Source organism: Eumetopias jubatus, unplaced genomic scaffold (genome assembly GCF_037043125.1).
Source record: "Eumetopias jubatus isolate StellerSeaLion01/CBP00866 unplaced genomic scaffold, mEumJub1_p1.0 scaffold_13, whole genome shotgun sequence".
NCBI lineage: Eukaryota > Metazoa > Chordata > Mammalia > Carnivora > Otariidae > Eumetopias > Eumetopias jubatus.
In genome coordinates, this window is record NW_028274819.1 from 96976417 (window position 1) to 96994735 (window position 18319).

The window sequence follows — 18319 nt, forward strand, 5'->3', positions numbered from 1 at the left end:
AGTTATCTCACCTACAAAAGAAGGATATAGTGCAGTCCTATCCAGCTCTAACCCGAATTCCTAAAAATGATGGCTGTATTTATAATGTGGTATGGTCTTTCAAAGCGCCTTGGGGGCAAAGCCAGGGAGAGACAGGTCCGAGAGGGACAACACAGAGACTCTGGACAGGTGACCAGGAGCTCAGCTGCACAGGCTTGCAGATGAAGCACCATGAAGGTGGCCACCAAGAAGGAGGGGGTGAGGAAGGACCCTCTCCCTCCTGCCATGAAATAGCTCTCCCTATGCCCTGTGGCTGATGCCTGGCATTCCTCCAGTAGAACCTTGTCTTGGAGCCAAGACTCCATTTAGTTAACATGAAAATAAATTGGCAGCGTTAGCACTTCTCCATTATGGACACCATTGACAAAGGGATGGCTGGTTTGATGTGAGGGAAGACAGTACTCTTCTACTCAGACCACACCTGAAATACTGCAAGTTGTTCCAGACACTGCTCTTTAAGTGATTAATGAGTGTATTCCAAGGATACTGACCAGGAAGGTGAGACTGAAGTCATACTATATAAGGAAAAAGGAAACGCAGACAATGGGAAGGATAGATGTGTGGACCAAGGAAACAGAAATAAGGACAAAAGGAAAAGGCTTCAGAAAGAAGGAATTTTGCCCAACAGACAGCAAATCTTTCTAACAATGAGAGCTTTCTACTTCCTATAGGTAGTGAGTTCCCCGGCATGGGAGGCATTCAAACACAGACTCTACTTCATGAGAACACATTTGCAAGAATCCAAACATCTGATTAAAGCAATGGTCTAGAGGACCTTTATTATTCGTTTTGGCCCCAGGACTGTAGGATCTAGATTCTACTTCTATATTAGGGGAACCAGGAGGAAGGCCAGGGCATCAAGGAACAGAGGAGACCCTCAGATATTATAAGAAAACAAGAGGGTAGGAGCATGGGGTAGTGAATGCAGAGAGAAAAGGCTACTGTAGGACAAGTTCAACAACTCTTAAGGGCACTCATTCCCGGTCTTCTCTCCTGGCTGAAACTCACTACAGTAGATTCTCATTATTTGCAGCAATTATGTTCAATAAAGTTGCCCCAAATACTGAATTAGGGGATGCCGAGCCACTGCTCCTAGAGGAGATGCAGGGTTAGGGTCCTGGGAGGCTCTGTTACAACATTTTCCTCAACAGTCAACACACAACCTCGTTTTATGTGTTTCTGCTTCCTGACACCATACGTTATACATACTGTCGATTCACTCATATTGAACAACAGACTGTAATTCACACCTGAATGATACTTCTGGAACACCTGCATTTTTCTGTAAGGCACATCACGGCTTTCTGGTGCTTAGGTCCATTAGACAGCACTGCAGCACTCAGCTGGGGGAGGGGTGGTCATCTTAAACAGCAAAGTCCCCAGGAACAAACACACTGGTGCGAAATGCATGACAGTGAGCGGACCACAAAAAGGACACGTGTTTACAGTACGAGGGCTGAAAGCAGAGGAAGACGCTGGGAACGTGCCTGTCCGCTGACTCACATTTTTCACTCCTCTCCCAGTCCGGAGAAGTGCCACGAGTACTGTTTCCGGGACACAGGTAGATTTTAGGGGGTGGACGGGTTTGCAAAAGCAGAATCCACCAATAATGAGGAGTCAGCTGCACTGTGTGTGTGCTCGAGCGTTTGGCTCTTGCCAAGATGGGCCCAGACCTCCATCCCGACTCCCCGCCCTCCGGGGGGATATGAAGTGGCGTTTGGCCCGGCCCTCACCGCTCCTGATGCGAAAGAGAACAAACCCACAGCAGCTATTTTCAGGGGCTCTAGCGACAGATAAAGACTGTCCAGGGCAGCTCAGCGCACAGCAGACTGCTCTGACTAAAAATGCCACCCTCCAGAGACACTCTTGGGGGACTTCGCAGGCTCTCCCACGAGCTCGGGGCTCCAGAAGGGCAATCTCCCAACATAGGGCAGCGAGGGTGCCCGGACTGTGTTTCCTTCTTGTGTTTTTGCTTCTCCTTTTGGACAGAGGTACTTCGTGAGTTGAAGAATTTCCTTTACCTCCATCACTCCCTCATTTTCACCGATGTGGTCAACAACCTCACAGACTCTCTTCCGAACCTCTCCGGGGGGATGACCAGAGTTGGTCTGGCTCACACTGGCAGGGGCCAAGTGCACGGCAGAGCCTGTAAATAGGAAAACCCAGCTGCACGTCCCTCTCCCACCTCCCAGAAGGTAGAAGGGATTTCAAATGAGCTGCCAAGGAGAGAATTTATCAGAGAGCTCAGGCATGCTTGAGATTTTTCATCTTCTAAGGGAATTACTGCCAATAAACACGCCACGGTTGGGGCATGGAGAGCGCCTGGCTTCATTTGTTAAACTCGCCAGGTGGAGAAGTGTCTTGGGAAAGCAGTTGTACTAATAACACACAACTTTGAGCTCTGAGCGGCAGATGCCAATTGAACTAATGGTTCTAATGAAGGGTCTGGGCCTGAAGGAGGATGGTTGCTCCCTGTCTTTCAAGAGTCAGTAGGATGCTGAGCTCACAGGGAAGGGCTGAGAACGGCCCATTGCTGCCCCTACCGGGAGGCGGGCTCACAGGAAGGTGGTGTGTGGCTGGGCCTCACTGCACTCCGGGCAGATGGGGAGTTTCTAGTTTGGGGGTGTCAGCAGCTCTTGTCGGAGCAGTGCCGTGTTAGGTAGGCCCTAGATGTTCTGTAGATTCTCCCAGGAAGGGAGACCCGTGACTTCTGGGTCTTACGTTCGCCCCACCCAGAGCCACTGCCACGTGGTACGTGTGATGCTGCGGCATTAAGGAGACATGGAGGGCAGAGGTTAGGGATAGAGAAGCAGAGGAGTAGGGGAGGGGAAGGAAAACCCAGCTGCACGTCCCTCTCCCACCTCCCAGAAGCCCTGCTTTGTCCCTCTCTCTGCCCTGAACCAGGCTACGAGCAAGACTCCAGGAATGTTGCATAAAAAGACAGAGAAATATATACACAGACATCCCCAGGACAAGACTCAATTCTGCACAGTACAGCAAAATCCTCCAAGCACATCTACAAACAGCCTTTTGTTTTGTTTTCACAATAATTTTATAAAGTCCATACAGCAGATATCATTAGGACCATCAGCCCTATTTTCCCGGAAGGAGGAGCACGGAGGAATAAAACGCTAGGATCCCTGCACATGGCTCCCCCTCACCTCCCTGGGCTCCTCACCACCACCCAGCCTGCCTGCCCTCAACTGCCCACACCTCTGGTCTGTGGCGTGCCCACCTCTCAGCAGAGCTGATGACGCGGGCTGCTTCATGAGACCGAATTAGCGGCTCAGCCTCTTCTAGCTCTCCCAGGCATGAGCTGGCTGAAGAGGCGCAGAGAAGAGTCACTCTGTACTGGCAAACTTCCCTAGGCTAGGCTCAGGATGCGTGATGGGGCATATTATAATAAATATATTTAAAATGCAGCACTTTGCAACCCCGTTCCTCTGCCCAAAAACAGCCCCCCGTTTGAAAATTTAAGTAGCTCTAATTTGTTTGCCGGCTGATGTGTGAATAAGCTTCTGCAGTCGGTGAATTTCCCATCAAAGCTGATAAGCAGGAAATGCCAGTGCTTTGGGAGAAAGAACCAGATGCATGTGGGCTGGGGAGACAGGAGGAGAGAGGGTCCTTCAGGTCACACCCTTCCAAAGCCAGCTCATCTGCCCCTTGGCTGTGTGTCATCTGGGGGTAGCCAGGAAACCCAGATGCCCTCCCAGAGGAGGGACGGAAGAGCCCTTTAATTCACTAGAGAGGGTGGTGCTCTGGGAGAAGGGAAAGACGTGTATGATGATTTGAGGGGCCTCCCATTTCACAGCTTCAAATTCCAGTTGCCAACGGAGAGGCTTGTCAGAGGAACACTTTGAACAAACTGAGGAACAGTAGCTTTAGAGAGCTCTCATGACAAATTCCTAAGCCCCCAAGACTCTGGCGGCCCTGCTGGACATGAGCTCCTCGGGGCTGGAATGGCCCATCCAGCATGCTCCCTGCACACTGCCCAGGCCCCGGTGCCTGGCTCTGCACACACACCAGTCCCTCATTCGCTGGTGCATCCCTTTCTCCAGGCCTGTGCTGAGCCCCACTCTCGGGAGGGGAGGGCTGCGTCTGTACTCAAGGATGAGGGTCAGCGAACCCACAGTAGAGGCAGAGTGTCTGAGCCACGTGACACCAGAGGAGGCTCAGAGGAAGCAGGGCCCAGCCTGTGATGGCCTTGCTGGGGAGCTGCCATTTCACTCTGGGAGCAAATGGGGCCCCCGAGGGGTCTCAAGCCCTGGAGTGACACACGCCCATCTGCATTCTCCGGAGGGAGAGCTAGACCCGATGACCCTTTGGGTCTCCTCCAGCTCTAAGAATTTATGCCATTCTAGGAGACATCGGTTATTTCAAACCTCATGCCAATTCCCCTTCTCCCGGCTCCTTAATTAAAAGGAAGATGCAAATGACTTCTCAGTAACCTTCAAAGCAGGCCCCATCCTCTCCCCGAGAACTGCTGTCCCAGAATTTCCTCATCAAAGGCAAAGTGCTCACTGGCTCGCTGGCTCGTGGGGAGCGGCCCGCCGAGCAGCCTCCCCAGCCGGCCCACTCTTGTCAGCTCTGTCCCCCAGCCAGGGAGCTGGCACTCGAGGCTGCGGATTTCCAGCAATCCAACCCCCGCTCCAGTGCTCCGAGCCAGGCTCCGCAAAGGCAGTTTCAAAGGATCTGCATATTTATGGTAAACTCCTTCCTCAAATTGAAAATGTATTAGACAGTAGCAATCAGGACGCTCTCAGAGCAGCTGGCAACCTGTCTAACCCTTAATGGCTGTTGTCTTTAGCGCGGATTGGACCTGGGACCCGCGCTGTCACAGAGGCTCATGACGGGAGGGGCTGGGTGAAAGGGCACAGACGCCGGGCAGGGCCTCCCTACGGAGGGGAGACCCCCTCCTCACTGCTCCCCCAATGCCACCTGCAGGCAATGGTGGCGCAGACTCTCACGTGACAGGGTCTTTCTAGGGTTTTCTGTTGCCCTTGGTTTGTTTGCTTTTGAAGTGGGGAAAAGGGTCTGGAGGTGGGGGCAGGTGTGCCTGTGGTAGGGGCTTGTCGGGGAAGGTGGCAGGAGAGGAAATTCGAGAGAGGCAGCCTGTCCTCCCAGCAACTGGTGGGCCCGGCAGGAACTCAGGAAGTTGGAGCTGGATTCCCTGAATCTTCTGGAGGACATGGGACCCCTGAGTTCTTGGTTGGCGAGGGTGACTCACAAAAGCCATCTGGCTCATCCCCCTGCATCGTTAGAACTACACTCAAGTCATTCCAGAGAACCAGCCCCTTGAAAAGCTGCGTTTATATCAGCTTTGGAACACGAAACATGGCCATCAGTTCTCAAGGCTTTTTCCTCGCCCACTCTTGGCCAGATCTGCATTTCTCTCCATCTCCATAGGAACAGACTTAAGTACATAAGTGGTCCAAGGAAGGGGTGGCTCAAGCATGGTTTCTATGACAAGTTCATGTGAAAATAACCCCGAGTATTTTGGGGGGTGGGGAGGGGGCAACTGGAACAAATTAATTGACCCCAAGGTCCGGAGTTCTGAATGAATCAAAGATTTGAAGGCTAATTCCAGTAAGCAAGCTAATGCGGGCAGTGGAAATTTAGTGTTTGTGAGGGTGGTGCTCTTAGCTCTATCCCATTTCACCCCATCTGGAATGTGGTCCTCGATTTGGGCTTCATGTTTTAATAGAAACCTAAACAAACCCAAAAGCATCAGTGGTGTGAGATTTGGAGGCCATATTGCATTGGGAACAGCTATGGGCTGCTATTTGCAGAAGGAAATATATCAAAGGGTCACCATGGTAATTGTTGACTACAGTTTTTGCCTTTCCCCAAAGATTATGAGCTCTCGAAGGGACCATGACTCATGTATCTCACATTCCCAGCCCTGGACACAGAGAAGGTGCTCAAACAGTGTTATGCTAAATTTCAGGAAGAAGTGAATGAAGAGAAATCAAACTATTTTCAAATATTTGAAGAGTTGGTAAAAAAACACAAAATGGGCCATTCTAGTTGCTTCAGAGGGCAGAATTAGGAGGCAGATTTTGACCCTCCGCCTGGAAGACCTGGGAATGTGTGCTTTGAGGTAGCGAACTCCTCAACCCAGGGCAGGCTCAAGGAGAGGCTGGGTGACTGCTTCTCTCAGGGACAGCATGGAAAGCACTCTTGCATTGGGATGGAAGATTAGACTAGAGGTCTCGGAGGTCTCCCCTAACACATTCTGGGGCCAAGCTGCAGAGTGAAAGACCACAGACTTTGAAGATAGCCCAACCTGGACTCAGTTAAGTCTGGGAACTTAGTAGCTGTGTGGACGTGGACACATTACTTTATCTCTCCGTGCCTCAGTTTCTTTACCTGCAAGATTGAGGGAGTAGCCTTTATGTATAGCTGATACAAAATGAGAAATTTTAAATATCTATGTACACCACTTAGCGTGGGGCATCATGGAGGAGAGCTATTATCATTATTATGTCAGAGATCCAGCATTCTACCTAACCATAGGCAAGCAAAAGAGAGTGCCATGCAAATCTAGTTTCATTAATCCATGGGTTTAACAAGGCCAAAAGTTGAGGGGTTACCATCTTCACACAGAGGAATAAAACTGAAGTACCCCCATGGTGATGCACAGTGATCCCACAGGAAATGTGAGATCTGCGTCTTTAGCTAGGGATGTCAGGCCCCCATGCCTCAGCCTGCCTTCTCCCAAAGGCTTAATTAGAGCCTGTTAAGCCATTTCCGATCCTCAGATGAAAGGTGTGCTCATCTTATTATAGCCCTAAGAAAGTCACTTGGGCGCTGCTCAGAATCTCTGATCTTTAGACTAAGTTAAATGAAAGAAATTAAGGGCCCTTTAAGGCTGCGCTTCTTTTTTCTCCCTTGTCTCTTTCAAATCTGATTTATCCCAAGTGAAGAAGGGAGATTATACTATTCCAATGCAATCCAGGACATCTTCTGGGAAGTGAAAAGGGAGAATATGGGATGGAGAAGGGAGAGCTCACGTAGGCAGAACCAGAGGATGGACTTAGGGAACCCAGAAGCAACACCATTGGCTTCCAGGCCCATAAATAAGCAACTGGGAGATGGTCCAGGTTCAGAAATGTCACTTGCGGGACACTCTAGGGAATATCTCCCCCCCAAACAGTCTCTAGTGGAAGTTCCACAGAATTCCAAGATGGAAAACCCTCTCCACACAGAATCAAAATAGTAATTTTTTAAATGGTAAAAAATAACCCTGAATTCTGAAAGACTATTTTTTAAAATGGTAATAATCCCTTAATCAGCCACCAGCAGGGAATATAGCATTTGGTTCAGACATTTTACCAATTACAACCCACTGGGTCCCTGTGTGGTGCTTTCTAAGTAATCAAAACCAGTTCTTAATAGCCACTCGCCCAGACAGGAAGAGAAAGAACAAAACCAAATCCAAATGAGAAGACACCATTACTAAAGAAAGCCCAGCCCAGCAGGTCACTGGGAGCAGGTGACAGCAAAGCAACAGACCTGGGTAAAGTGTTTTGATTTGGGAGCTTAGGGATTCCAGGAAAGTGAGCAAAAACCAAGAGCAGGAGGTCCAAGAGCATGGGCTTTGGAGTTGGACAAGCCTGAGCGTGAATTTTAGCTGGGCCCAAAGTCCTTGCTAATAGTGAACTTGGGTCAAGTTCCTTATCTTCCTTGAGTGTCAGTTTCCTTATTTGTGACGTGGGAGTTTATCCACCTTCAAGGGCAGTCCCCCAGGTCAGAAGGGATCTGTGCGAAGTGCACATGTGGTGTCTGACTCACAACAGGTACTCAAGAGATGTTATTTCCTCTGTTCCTGGTCACTCCCCTTCCCCTGCCAGCACCACTGGATGGCATTGGAAGAATATTGGAGCAGAGATACTGACTTTCCTCCCACTCTGAAAAAGAAGCCCAATTAATTATCACTCCCCAAACCATTTCTTCATCCTGTAATAATCAGGGGAAAGACACCTATCAAGAGGCAAATATTGGGCTGGTGATTGAGATGGGACCTGGGGACCAAGGCTGCAGAGCTATGTCTGTGCCCATGATACATCTTGCACGGTATTCACTGGTATTCACAGAGCCTGAGCGAGACAGGAAAGTAGCACAACAGTCACCAGATCTGTTGAAGAAAAATGGGTAATAAAGAGGATTATCGCAATCCACTTTATAAATCCAATCAAGAATGTGTGTCCCTGGAGAAAGGGGAACCCTCTTACACTGTTGGTGGGAATGCACACTTGTATAGCCACTCTGGAAACCAGTATGGAGCTCCCTCAAAAAGTTAAAAATAGAGCTACCCTATGATCCAACTGAGTATTTACCCAAAGGATAGAAAAACGTTAATTCAAAGGGATACATGCACCCTGATGTTTATAGCAGCATTATTTACAATAGCCAACTTATGGAAGCAGCCCAAGTGTCTATCCGTTGATGAATGGATAAAGAAGATGTGGGATATATATACAATGGAATATTATCCAGCCATAAAAAGAATGAAAAGCTTGCCATTTGCAATAACAGGATGGATCTACAGAGTATATGCTTAGTGAAATCAGTCAGAGAAAGATAAATGCCATATAATTTCATGCATATGGGGGATTTAAGAAACAAGCAAAGGGAAAAAAGAGAGAGAGGGGCAAACCAAGAAACAGACTCTTAACTACGGAGAACAAACTGATGGTGACCAGAGGGGAGGGGGTGGGGGGAGAGGGGAAAGGAGTGCACTTGTTGTGATGAGCACCAGGTGATGTATAGAAGTGTTGAATCACTATATTGTACACCTGAAACTAGTATTATACTGTATGTTAACAAGTCAGTATTAAAATAAAAACTTAGAAAAATGTGTGTCCCTTAGGGTAGCTGAAGGTCAAAAACATCCTCTTTGATGGACTCCTTGGCTCAAAAAGATGGGGGTGCGCTGTGGGGAGGTTAAGAGGAAATTCTATGCACAGAGGGCACTATTTGTCAAAACGTAGCCTGTGCCACCCCCCACCCCGCCCCCCGCACTGTAATCATTTATCTGGGTGCTAGCCAAGAATATGCAGATTCCTGGAAGGCACCCCATTTTGCTGACTCAGAATTTATAGCTGTGGGGCCTGGGAATGTACGATTACAGCAAGTACCCTGGGTCATTCCTGTGCACACCTAGGTTTGAGACGCCTTACTTACCCCAACCCTGTGTGCTGCCAGAGAAGGACCAGTAGCTGCAGTTTAGGATGCCCCCGAGCAGAATCTCCTGCTGGGCTGGGCTGGGTGGGGCTGAGCTAGGGGCTGGCAATGCTGTTTCTTCCCAGCCTGAGAGGTAGCTGCTGGAGAAGCAGCGTTAAAAGGGGAAGAGGTACTTTGAGCCTAATCAGCTGTCATTCAAGCAGAGGGTGGGGTCAGGGCCACCAGCCAACTCTACCACCCTAGGTTGCCTGATGGAAGGGGGCTGGAAGGGGGCTCTTTCTCGGGAGCTCTCCGAACGCAGGCCTGAGGTTCAATGGGGAGATATTCAGAGCCTGGGACTGGGCCTTCTGTGGAGTAAGTCTGGGGCTCGGCTTGAGCATTATATTCTCCTAACTACTGCTTCCCCACCATGATTACCCCCACGCACTTCATATTTCCTTACCCTTTTTTATTTTTCCTATAGCACTTATCACTACTGACACTGTATTATATATGGATTTGCTTGCCTATTGTTTGTCCCATACTACAAAATAGGCCCCAGAAAAGCTGACACTTTGCCCATTCTTTTAACACCTGTGCTCACAGAAGTCTGCCTGGCAATTTCCCTACAGGCTAGAGGCTTCATTTGTTCAGGGAATTAGGAGCCCTAGGGCATGATCTGAGCTTCAGAACCCCCAAATTGCACTTATTATTTTCCCGTGTCACCAGACTATGAGCTATTTCAGGGCAGGGACTGTGCCTTCGGCAGCTTTATTTCCTCCGAGCCCAGCACAGTGCCTGACAGAAGGAAGCAGTTCCATTTCTAGATCCAAGAGTGGAATTGTAATAGCTACTAGGAAAAATTGTATAGAAAAAGGTAGGTGTGCTGACCCTCTAGGGTCAAATCCACACTCATAACGACTTGCTTCTTCTGCATAAATGTGTAGTTGGGGGAGCCAGAACTCATACTCATACTGAGCAAATATTAATCTGTTGGTTAGAGAAATGAGATGACCATTCGGTGATACTCTAGCCCAGTGTTTCTGGCTATCTACCTAACCCTGGACTCTCTCCTTTTACCTTGTTGTTTTCCAAGAAGGGTGGGCTAGCTATATTCACTGGGATCCCCCTGAGCGCGAGCAGTGGTCATATCAGTTCCTGGGTCCTATCTGAGGTCTACCCAATGGGACCCTTGTAGGGTAGAGTCTAAAAATCTTTTTGAACAAATTACCAAGGTGATTTTGATGCATGATTTGTCTGTCATAACGGTTAAGAACATGGGCTTCAGGGTCAGAGATGTCTGGGTTCAAAACCAGTTGCCATCACTAACTGTTCAAGGCCAGGTCTGGCCACCTCCATGAGTGTTCATTTCCTCACTTATAAAATAGGGATTAATAAAAAGTACCTATCACCGACTACCAACTAAGATGAATAAACCCTAAGTAAGATGAAACAAATAACCTGAATAGTCATATAACCATTTCAGAAATTGAATTTGTAATTTAAAGGTTCCTGAAAAAGAAATCTCCAGGCCCAGATGGCTTCCCTGGGGTGTTTCACCAAACATTTAGAGAAGAATTAACAGCACTTGTATACAACTCTTTCCAGAACACAGAAGAGAAAGGAACACTTCCCAATTCATTTTATGCGGCCAATATTACCCTGATACCTAAAGCAGACAAAGGGAGTAAAAAAATAAAGCAAAAAACCTTCCAGGCCCACTGCAGTAATCACTCAGAACGTAGATGCTAAATCCTCAACAAAATGTTAGCAAACCAAATCCAACAATGCCTAAAAATTATACACTGTGTCCAAGTGGGATTTATTCCAGGTGTGTGAGGCTGGTGAAACATTTGAAAATCAATTAATGTAATCCACCATATGATCAAGCTAAAGAAGAAAAATAGTATGATTCTTTCTGTTGACGCAGACAAAGCACTTGACAAAATTTAACACCCATTTCATGGCAAAAACTCTCAGGAAGTTAGAAAGAGAAGGGAATGCCCTCAACTCGATAAAGAACATCCACAGAACACCTACTGTTAGCAGCACATTTAACAGTGAAGGCTGAGGGCATTCCGCCTAAGATCAGAAACAGCTGATCAGTATTGAACCATGATGTTCTAGCCACTGAACCAGGGAAGAAAAGGAAATAGACGGCATCCAGATTGGAAAGGAAGAAGACTGTCTCTATGTGCAGGTGACAGACAATTAAAATAAAAATAAATTGACAGCACCTAGTCTATAAGGTTAAATGAAAAACACATATGACACAACCAATATGGTTATGGCCGGTGGTAAGAGCTTAAGAAATGCCAAGCTGCTCTGTGACGAGGATGATGATGATGATGATGATGATGATGATGATGATGATGATGACGACGACGGGGGAGGAGGAAAGGAAGGGAAAGAGAAGGAAGAATATGAATAATGTCTGGGAAAGGTGACTGCAGCCCCTTCAGAGGCACATTCCCTTGCTCAGCTACTCTGACAGCCGGAAGCCCTCCAGTGTGTCTGCTTCTTGCTATAATTAGCACATCAGTTCCTATTTCTCCAGCTTTTCTAAGGCTGCAGAAGGCCTAGCCTAAGAATAGGGGGTTGATTATCTGGGCGACGGGGAGGTTGGAAGAACTTCAGGGAGGCCCCTGGAGTGGCTGTCAGAATCCCTGTCTCCACTGATGTGCGAGGACTGGACAGAGGGAGAATAAGCTCGCGGAGCGGAAGGGGGAGGGGGCTGAAAAGGAGCTTCAGAGGATGGAGACATCCGGAGCTGACGGGAGAACACAGGTAGCAGACAGGAGGGGAGGGCTGTGACCGGCATGAAGTGGGCGTGGATCGGTCAGGAAAGAGCCCGCAGGAGGGAGCTGGCCATCCCCTCCAATGCCGAAGGGACCCAGCTGGTTCCTTCCCCACACGCTCTCCGGACTCTGACACTGATTCCAGGCTTAGGGTGAAATTCAGGGAGCAGAGTAATCCAAAATAGTGGGCATGGCCTGGGAATTCCTTCCTTAGGTGATACCCTCTTGCCTCCCTGTCCCTACAGAGAGTGAAGGCCTCCCTCTTGGTATTCTGCTGGAGCTGCCGTCCCTAACCCACACTAGCTAATTCGGTGGCAGGAAGTGGGGGAGGCCAGTGCGTGCCAGGAGCCATGCACAGGAAGCAGCCTGTAGCTCCTGGGGATAACTGAGAGCAGGGGCCATCCTGCGTGCCAAGGAGAAATGGGATGGGAGGGCTGGTGACACAGAAGGAACAATGAGGAAGGATGGACCATCATGCCGGCGGAGCCAGACTTACCTGCCGAAAACCATTCCTGGTGAACTGTAAGATTTTCAAGGCATAGTTGGACCTCTGGCCTTTGCTGTTGAATTCAATGTGGCCGGTGAGACCTTCCAATTCTACCTGTCCAAGAGAGAGTGAGTTACAGCACCAAATGGGCCCCGTGTTCCACTTGGCTCCCAGCATTCCACACATGAGCTATTTAAGGATGCCCAAGAGAAAGCAGGCCATCATGGTCCATTCTCCTGCCTGTCTCTCAGCCACAGGATCTCTTGACTACAAATGTGATGTTCCTGGAGTGAATTCAGACTCGGCTGGGGCTGGAGGAGGAGGAGGATGTCCCCGCCCTGTGACCACATAGCCGCTTCATAAACCGGCACAATACCAAGATGGCAGCCTGAACTCCAATTCTCCAGTGTCCCTCCTCCAGGCCGTTGGCTGTTAATAGAATCTATCCTCTTTGGGCAGCTGCTCACCCACCTGCGGGTCTGCAGGAAGTCAGGAAGACCTGACTCTAAGTGCAAAACCCAAGCTACTCTGCACCAGGCTTCTCGGAAGGAGATGTCTTCCTCGTGGGCTAGAGATCCACAGCCACGCCACCAGAGGGGACACGGCTGGAGACATGGCTGGGAAAGCCAGCTCCAAACCATGCCTCCTCAGCAGGGCGTTGGGGATCCGGGAACAACTGTGACCCAGAGTGCACGGAATGGGGTCACCGCCGATGGCTGTTTTATCTGGGACTGTGATATCCCGAGGAGGCCTGTGGGCGCAGGGCCACGAACAGAGCATCCACCCCCCCCCCCCGCCCCTGCGGGGCCCCAGCCACCCCTCACCATGCGCAGGTAGTTCATGAGGCTGGTGCCGTGCTGCCAGATCTGGGCCGAGCCGCAGGACAAAGGCTTCACACCGATCTCCTGGCTCCGGTTGAGCTCCTGCACTGCGGTGACCACAGCATAGACAGCATCAAACAGCAGGGCCGAGGACAGCTGGGAGAGGGCGGAACGGCGGGCGGGCAGGCAGCGGCAGGAGGCCCAGGGAGACGGAGGGACGGGTGTGAAGGGGGAGGGGAAGGGAAGGGAAAGGGCAAAGAAAAGAAGGGAGGGGGACGAGAGAAAAGAGAAACAAAGAAGAAATAAGGGCACTTCTTTGTTGCCTGGGGCCCACCCTCCGGCTCTGGGCCAGCTCCACTTCACCTAAGTGTTCAAGTGCTTGCCCGAGGCAAGACAGTGGTGGCAAAGACTTCTCTGCTATTAGACCATCCAGGTGTCCCCTAGAGCCCCAACTGATTTCAAGGATATCCTCTTCTCTCTTTGCCCCAGGGAGGTAGCAACTCCCCTTGCTGTCAGAAATCCCTAAGAAGGGGATGGGGCTGCCTATCTCAGGAGGAAGGAACCTGGATGCTACGTTCAGATTTGCCCAGTCTACGATGCTCAACTGAAGGTCACCTACTCCTAGAAGACCCCAGGATGTCGCATCTTCCTGGGTATACCTACTATCGGTCTACTACTTAGTACTACTCAGTGTCATGGGTACTTATGAAGCACATGGTAAACGCAAAGCCCTAAGATGAAGGCGGGCTTCCTGCTTCCTGCTATAATTAGCGCATCAGTTCCTATTTCTCCAGCTTTTCTAAGGCCGCAGAAGATTCCCGCAATAGATTACAGTGGAAAGGAGAGGGTGTACGGGGAGACAGGACCCAAACAAGGGTAACGGGAAACTGAGTGAGTGGACACAAAAAAGTTGGCGGGGTCCAAAGAGGAAGATCTTGTTGGCTGATCAAGAAAACGTTTCTTGGAGGACACAGCGTTGGAACTGAGCACTGAAGGATTTTGGTAGAAACATCATTGGATCTGGGAGGGGGAGCAGCTGGGGACAGGGGAAAGTCACTCCAGAAGTGGCACTGCCCACGCAAAGGGGTGGAAAGTGTGCGGCACACTTGGGGGGGGTGCATGGGAGGGGAAGAAGCAACAAACCAGCAATGTAGGCAGGTCTGCGGAGGGAGTAAGAGCCCGGGGAAGAAGCCAGTGAAGCTTGTTCACATCTTCATCTCCCTATTCAACTGCAAGCTCTTAGGGCAGGAACACGCAGGGCCTTCATCTCTATATCCCGCACAGCCTCTAGCACCGGGACCCAGCATGTCGTAGGCCCCCCCAAAGACATATTTCCAGAACTGAATTAAGTTTTGGGTGAAATCTGCCCACCGAGGCTCAGCCGGAGCACTGCCCAATGAGTTGACTTGATGTTAGCAGCTTTGGGTAGGGGCAGAAAAACAGAAGCTGCCTGCCCTTGAGGAGTGTGCCATCTAAGGAGGCAATGACACCAGGCTGTGCACATACAGTCCCCGACAAGAAAAACCGACTGAGTGTAAATGACGATAGGGACAAACCATATAGGGTCCCTGAGGGGAGGCCCCATGGGAACAGTGACATTGAGGTCTGCCACTTCTTACAATCTCCTCCTCCCTGGCCAGGCCCTGGGAGACCGACCCCTCCAAGGAGGGAGGCAGGGAGGCCATCTCCTGACCTCTGGGATTTTTTTCAAGTTCTCAAGACAGGGTGGAGGCATCTTGAGGCAGGAGGTACAAGAGAAAGAGCTCGAAACCGGGAGGACTAAACCCAGAGTTTGGATCCCAGCCCTCATGCATGTGCTGAGCGATCTGGAGCACACTGTGGAACCTTGGAGAGAACAACGGTTTCCTGTAAATGAGAGGCAGCCTCCCTGGCTCGCAGGTCTGTAACGTGCTCTGCAAACTGCGCACCCCCCGGGTGCGGGCCGGTGTCAGCTCGGGAAGCAGGTGTTGGCTGAACAAAGGCTACAGAGAGTTGCAAGAACAAGGAGCTCAAGGCAGGAAACAGGCTGGGAAGAGTGACTTATTCCCTCTGCAGCTCAGCTGCCTGTTGGGCAAGGAGTCCTGTGACAGCAACTTGGTGAGGTGGGGGGGCTGCTGACTTCAGATCATCTTTCTAAAAGGCAATTACAGGGGAGAACAGCCCAAGAGAGTTTCCCTGCCCCAGTCCACGTTCACTTGCATTGCAAAACTGCCCAGCCCGCGTACTCCTTCTTCCTCCTTCTTTCCCTCTCTCAAGCCCTCTCTTGCTCCTTCTTTTCTTCCTTCCACCTGCTTCTTTTCCTTCTTCCCACATTTATTCAGCTCCTACGATGTGGCAGCACTGGAGACCTCAACCTCTCCTGTTCTCCTCCGAGACATCCATACAGGCAGGAGCCCCTGTCTTCCCTGTGCCTGGGCTGGGCCTTCATCCCTCTCAGCTCCATCAGCCCTCCTTTCTGTCCCCTGGCCCTGAAGTGCCCTGCGGCCTAAAGACCAAGCAGGTAGGGGCACTAAACGGAGTGATCAGGACCAGGAGAAAGCTCTGCAGTTGGGCTGAGCCATGCTGACCAGCCGCCTCCCTCAGGTCCCTCCTGCCCATCACCTTCTGCTCTCTCCTCCCCACCGCCTTCCCCTCTGCAGCTCGGCTCCTTCTTCACTGATTCCAGGCTCACCTGCAAGGCACTCGATGCTTCTTGGCGAGCCCACAACTGTCCTTGTCCTTTGCACATAATTCATTTCCCCCTGAGTACATGTGGCTCCTTTATTAATGGACCTCTCACACTTCCTTGCCAAAAGGACATATGGAAATGATCAAAGCTACAGACTCTCCCTTTCCAGCTTAGACAAACATTGACCCGAGGAGGGTGGGCATTAGTTACCGCTACTGACATTGGCCCCTAGATCCTTCTATTTGGCTATTTAAATGATATGGTAAACTAATTTCTGTCCCACTTTCTCCTTTGTCTCCCAGCTAATCTGTCCATTCGGAGAGTCTCAAAATCTTGGCCTGTTAGACTGGGAAGGATCCTAGAAATCAAAGAGTCCAACTCTTTTATTTTACCAATGATGAAACTGAGGCTCGAAGAATTCACCTCCTGCCCAAAGTCACCAAGCAGGACAGAGGCAGGGCCAGGCCTAGAGCCCCAGGACCCTTTCTCCAGTCTGGTTTCCTTCTGTGTCTGCAACATTGTCCTTCCATCCTCTCGAGAAGCCGGCGGTGAGTCATTACTCTGTCAGATTTATCCCCGTGCCCAGCCTCCTGGGACAACATGGGCAATCTTCTAGATGTGGTCACCTTCTCAACAGCAGACAGGAGCATGAGATTCTTGGGCCAGAGCTGGGGGCAGGGAAGGCGAGTGGGCAGGCCTCTCTCTTGTCCTGGGTTTGGCCATCACCCACTTTGCCCCTCAGTCTGACTGGTTGTCCTTACGTTAGCCTCTCAGTGAAAAGCCACTTGGAAATGTTGTTAGAACAGGACAGAGCAGGACAGAGGGGGCAGTGGGAGGGGACCATGAGTTGCCTACCTAGCACCCATTCTCCCCTTCTTCCTCCCCAACAGAACCCCCATTTTGTTCCGGTATCCTCCATCCCCCAAGCAGCCACGTGCCTCAGGGGTGGCTAATCCAGCCCCAGCTCTCTAGTGATCCTGAGTGGTCCAAGAGTCCTCCCATCGCCCCACCAATATGTGACCAAGCAGCGGCCCGATTCTGACCAGTGAGACATGAACTGAGACCAGGGGCGAGGGGTCACATCTCAGAAAAGCTTCCTGTCTCTGAGAGAGGCAGTCCTTCCTCCTCGTCTCGGCACTACGGTGTCAGGACATGATACCCCGAGCCTGCGGCAGCCAGCCTGGCTCCAGCCCAAGGATGAACTTGACACCAAGGGAGACAGAGAGGAATAGAAGGAAACTGGGTTTCCGAAGACCTCAGTCCAGAGTCTGCCTTCCCTCTCAACTTGCCATGACACAAGGTCACATGCTTCCTTTTCCTGCATAAGGCAGTTTAATACCAGATTTCCACCGTTGAAAGCTGAATGCGCCTTAACCAATACGAAGGCCCAAGGGACCCCCTTCCTCCCAGGGCACGGTTGCCTCAGGCCCTCGGAGAAGCCTGGGCTTCCTCATCCCCCTCTACAGGCCCTTCTTCTCAGGAGGCTGTGTGCCCGGCCCTGAGAGACCCCAGTCCCTGCAGACTGGCAGACACAGCTCACCACGCCATTTCTCACACCCTCCCACATGCTTCTTGTTGTTTCCACTCGTCTGGGATGCAGTTTTCTTGGCTGATGTTCTTTTATTAACAAATGGTCCGGATGCTGGGCGAGTGGCGTGTGCCTGTTTGCAGTGTTCTTTTGGCATCTCGTGCTCTAGGACCTTCAAGATTCTTCCAGCGCTTCTAGGAATTATAGCCCGGAGAGGGATGCTGGGGGCAGGGATGGGTAGGGAAGGGGGGGCAGCCTCAAGGCTCCTGTCTCCTCTCCATCTGCATATTGCCTTCAGAGAGGTGACACGGTGGCGGTCCCCAGTGCGCTCCGGGCTTCACGGGTCCTCTCTGTGGCCCAGCCTGGGCCCATCTGAGCTGAAACCTCCTAAATCCTGAACATCATCCCCCCCCAGCTGGGTCTCCTCGGGGTCGTCCACACATAACCCCTGTCTCGCCAGGCTCCTCTGGCAACGCACCCGGGCCTCTCACCTGGATCCTCCAACTGCCTCTCTGAGTGCCTGCCACCCATCCCACGCTCCTCCTGCTTATCTGCCCCCAGATGCCAATCTCAGCCAATTTCTCCTCTGGAGGGAGAGCCTGTAATCTCTGCCTCGTCAAATGTTCAGCTCACTGCAGCTCTCCATCCCAAAGCAACCTGCTGCTCTCCTATTTGCTTTCGTCCTCTGTTATTATTTACTAAGTTAGCTCTGGCAAGCACTTGGGATTGCAGCTGGGGGAAAGCGGCTCTGGGGCAGCGCTCCGTCCATGTCTCTAGTCCAGCTGGAGAATCCCCTCCATCCCTGCCCCTTCC

General features: G+C 50.8%; 1 protein-coding gene across 5 annotated transcripts in view; it reads right to left on the reverse strand.

The window, feature by feature from the left end:
- The window catches only part of GRIK4 (glutamate ionotropic receptor kainate type subunit 4), a 296119-nt gene that overhangs the window by 88348 nt on the left and 189452 nt on the right, over positions 1–18319 (reverse strand). For all 5 annotated transcript variants that reach the window (XM_088018055.1, XM_088018057.1, XM_088018056.1 and 2 more), the window contains 2 exons: positions 13314–13466; positions 12499–12603 (listed from right to left, as the gene is read on the reverse strand). In XM_088018055.1, the coding sequence (XP_087874181.1) occupies positions 12499–12603; positions 13314–13466 (258 nt within the window). The remainder of the gene's footprint in view (positions 1–12498; positions 12604–13313; positions 13467–18319) is intronic.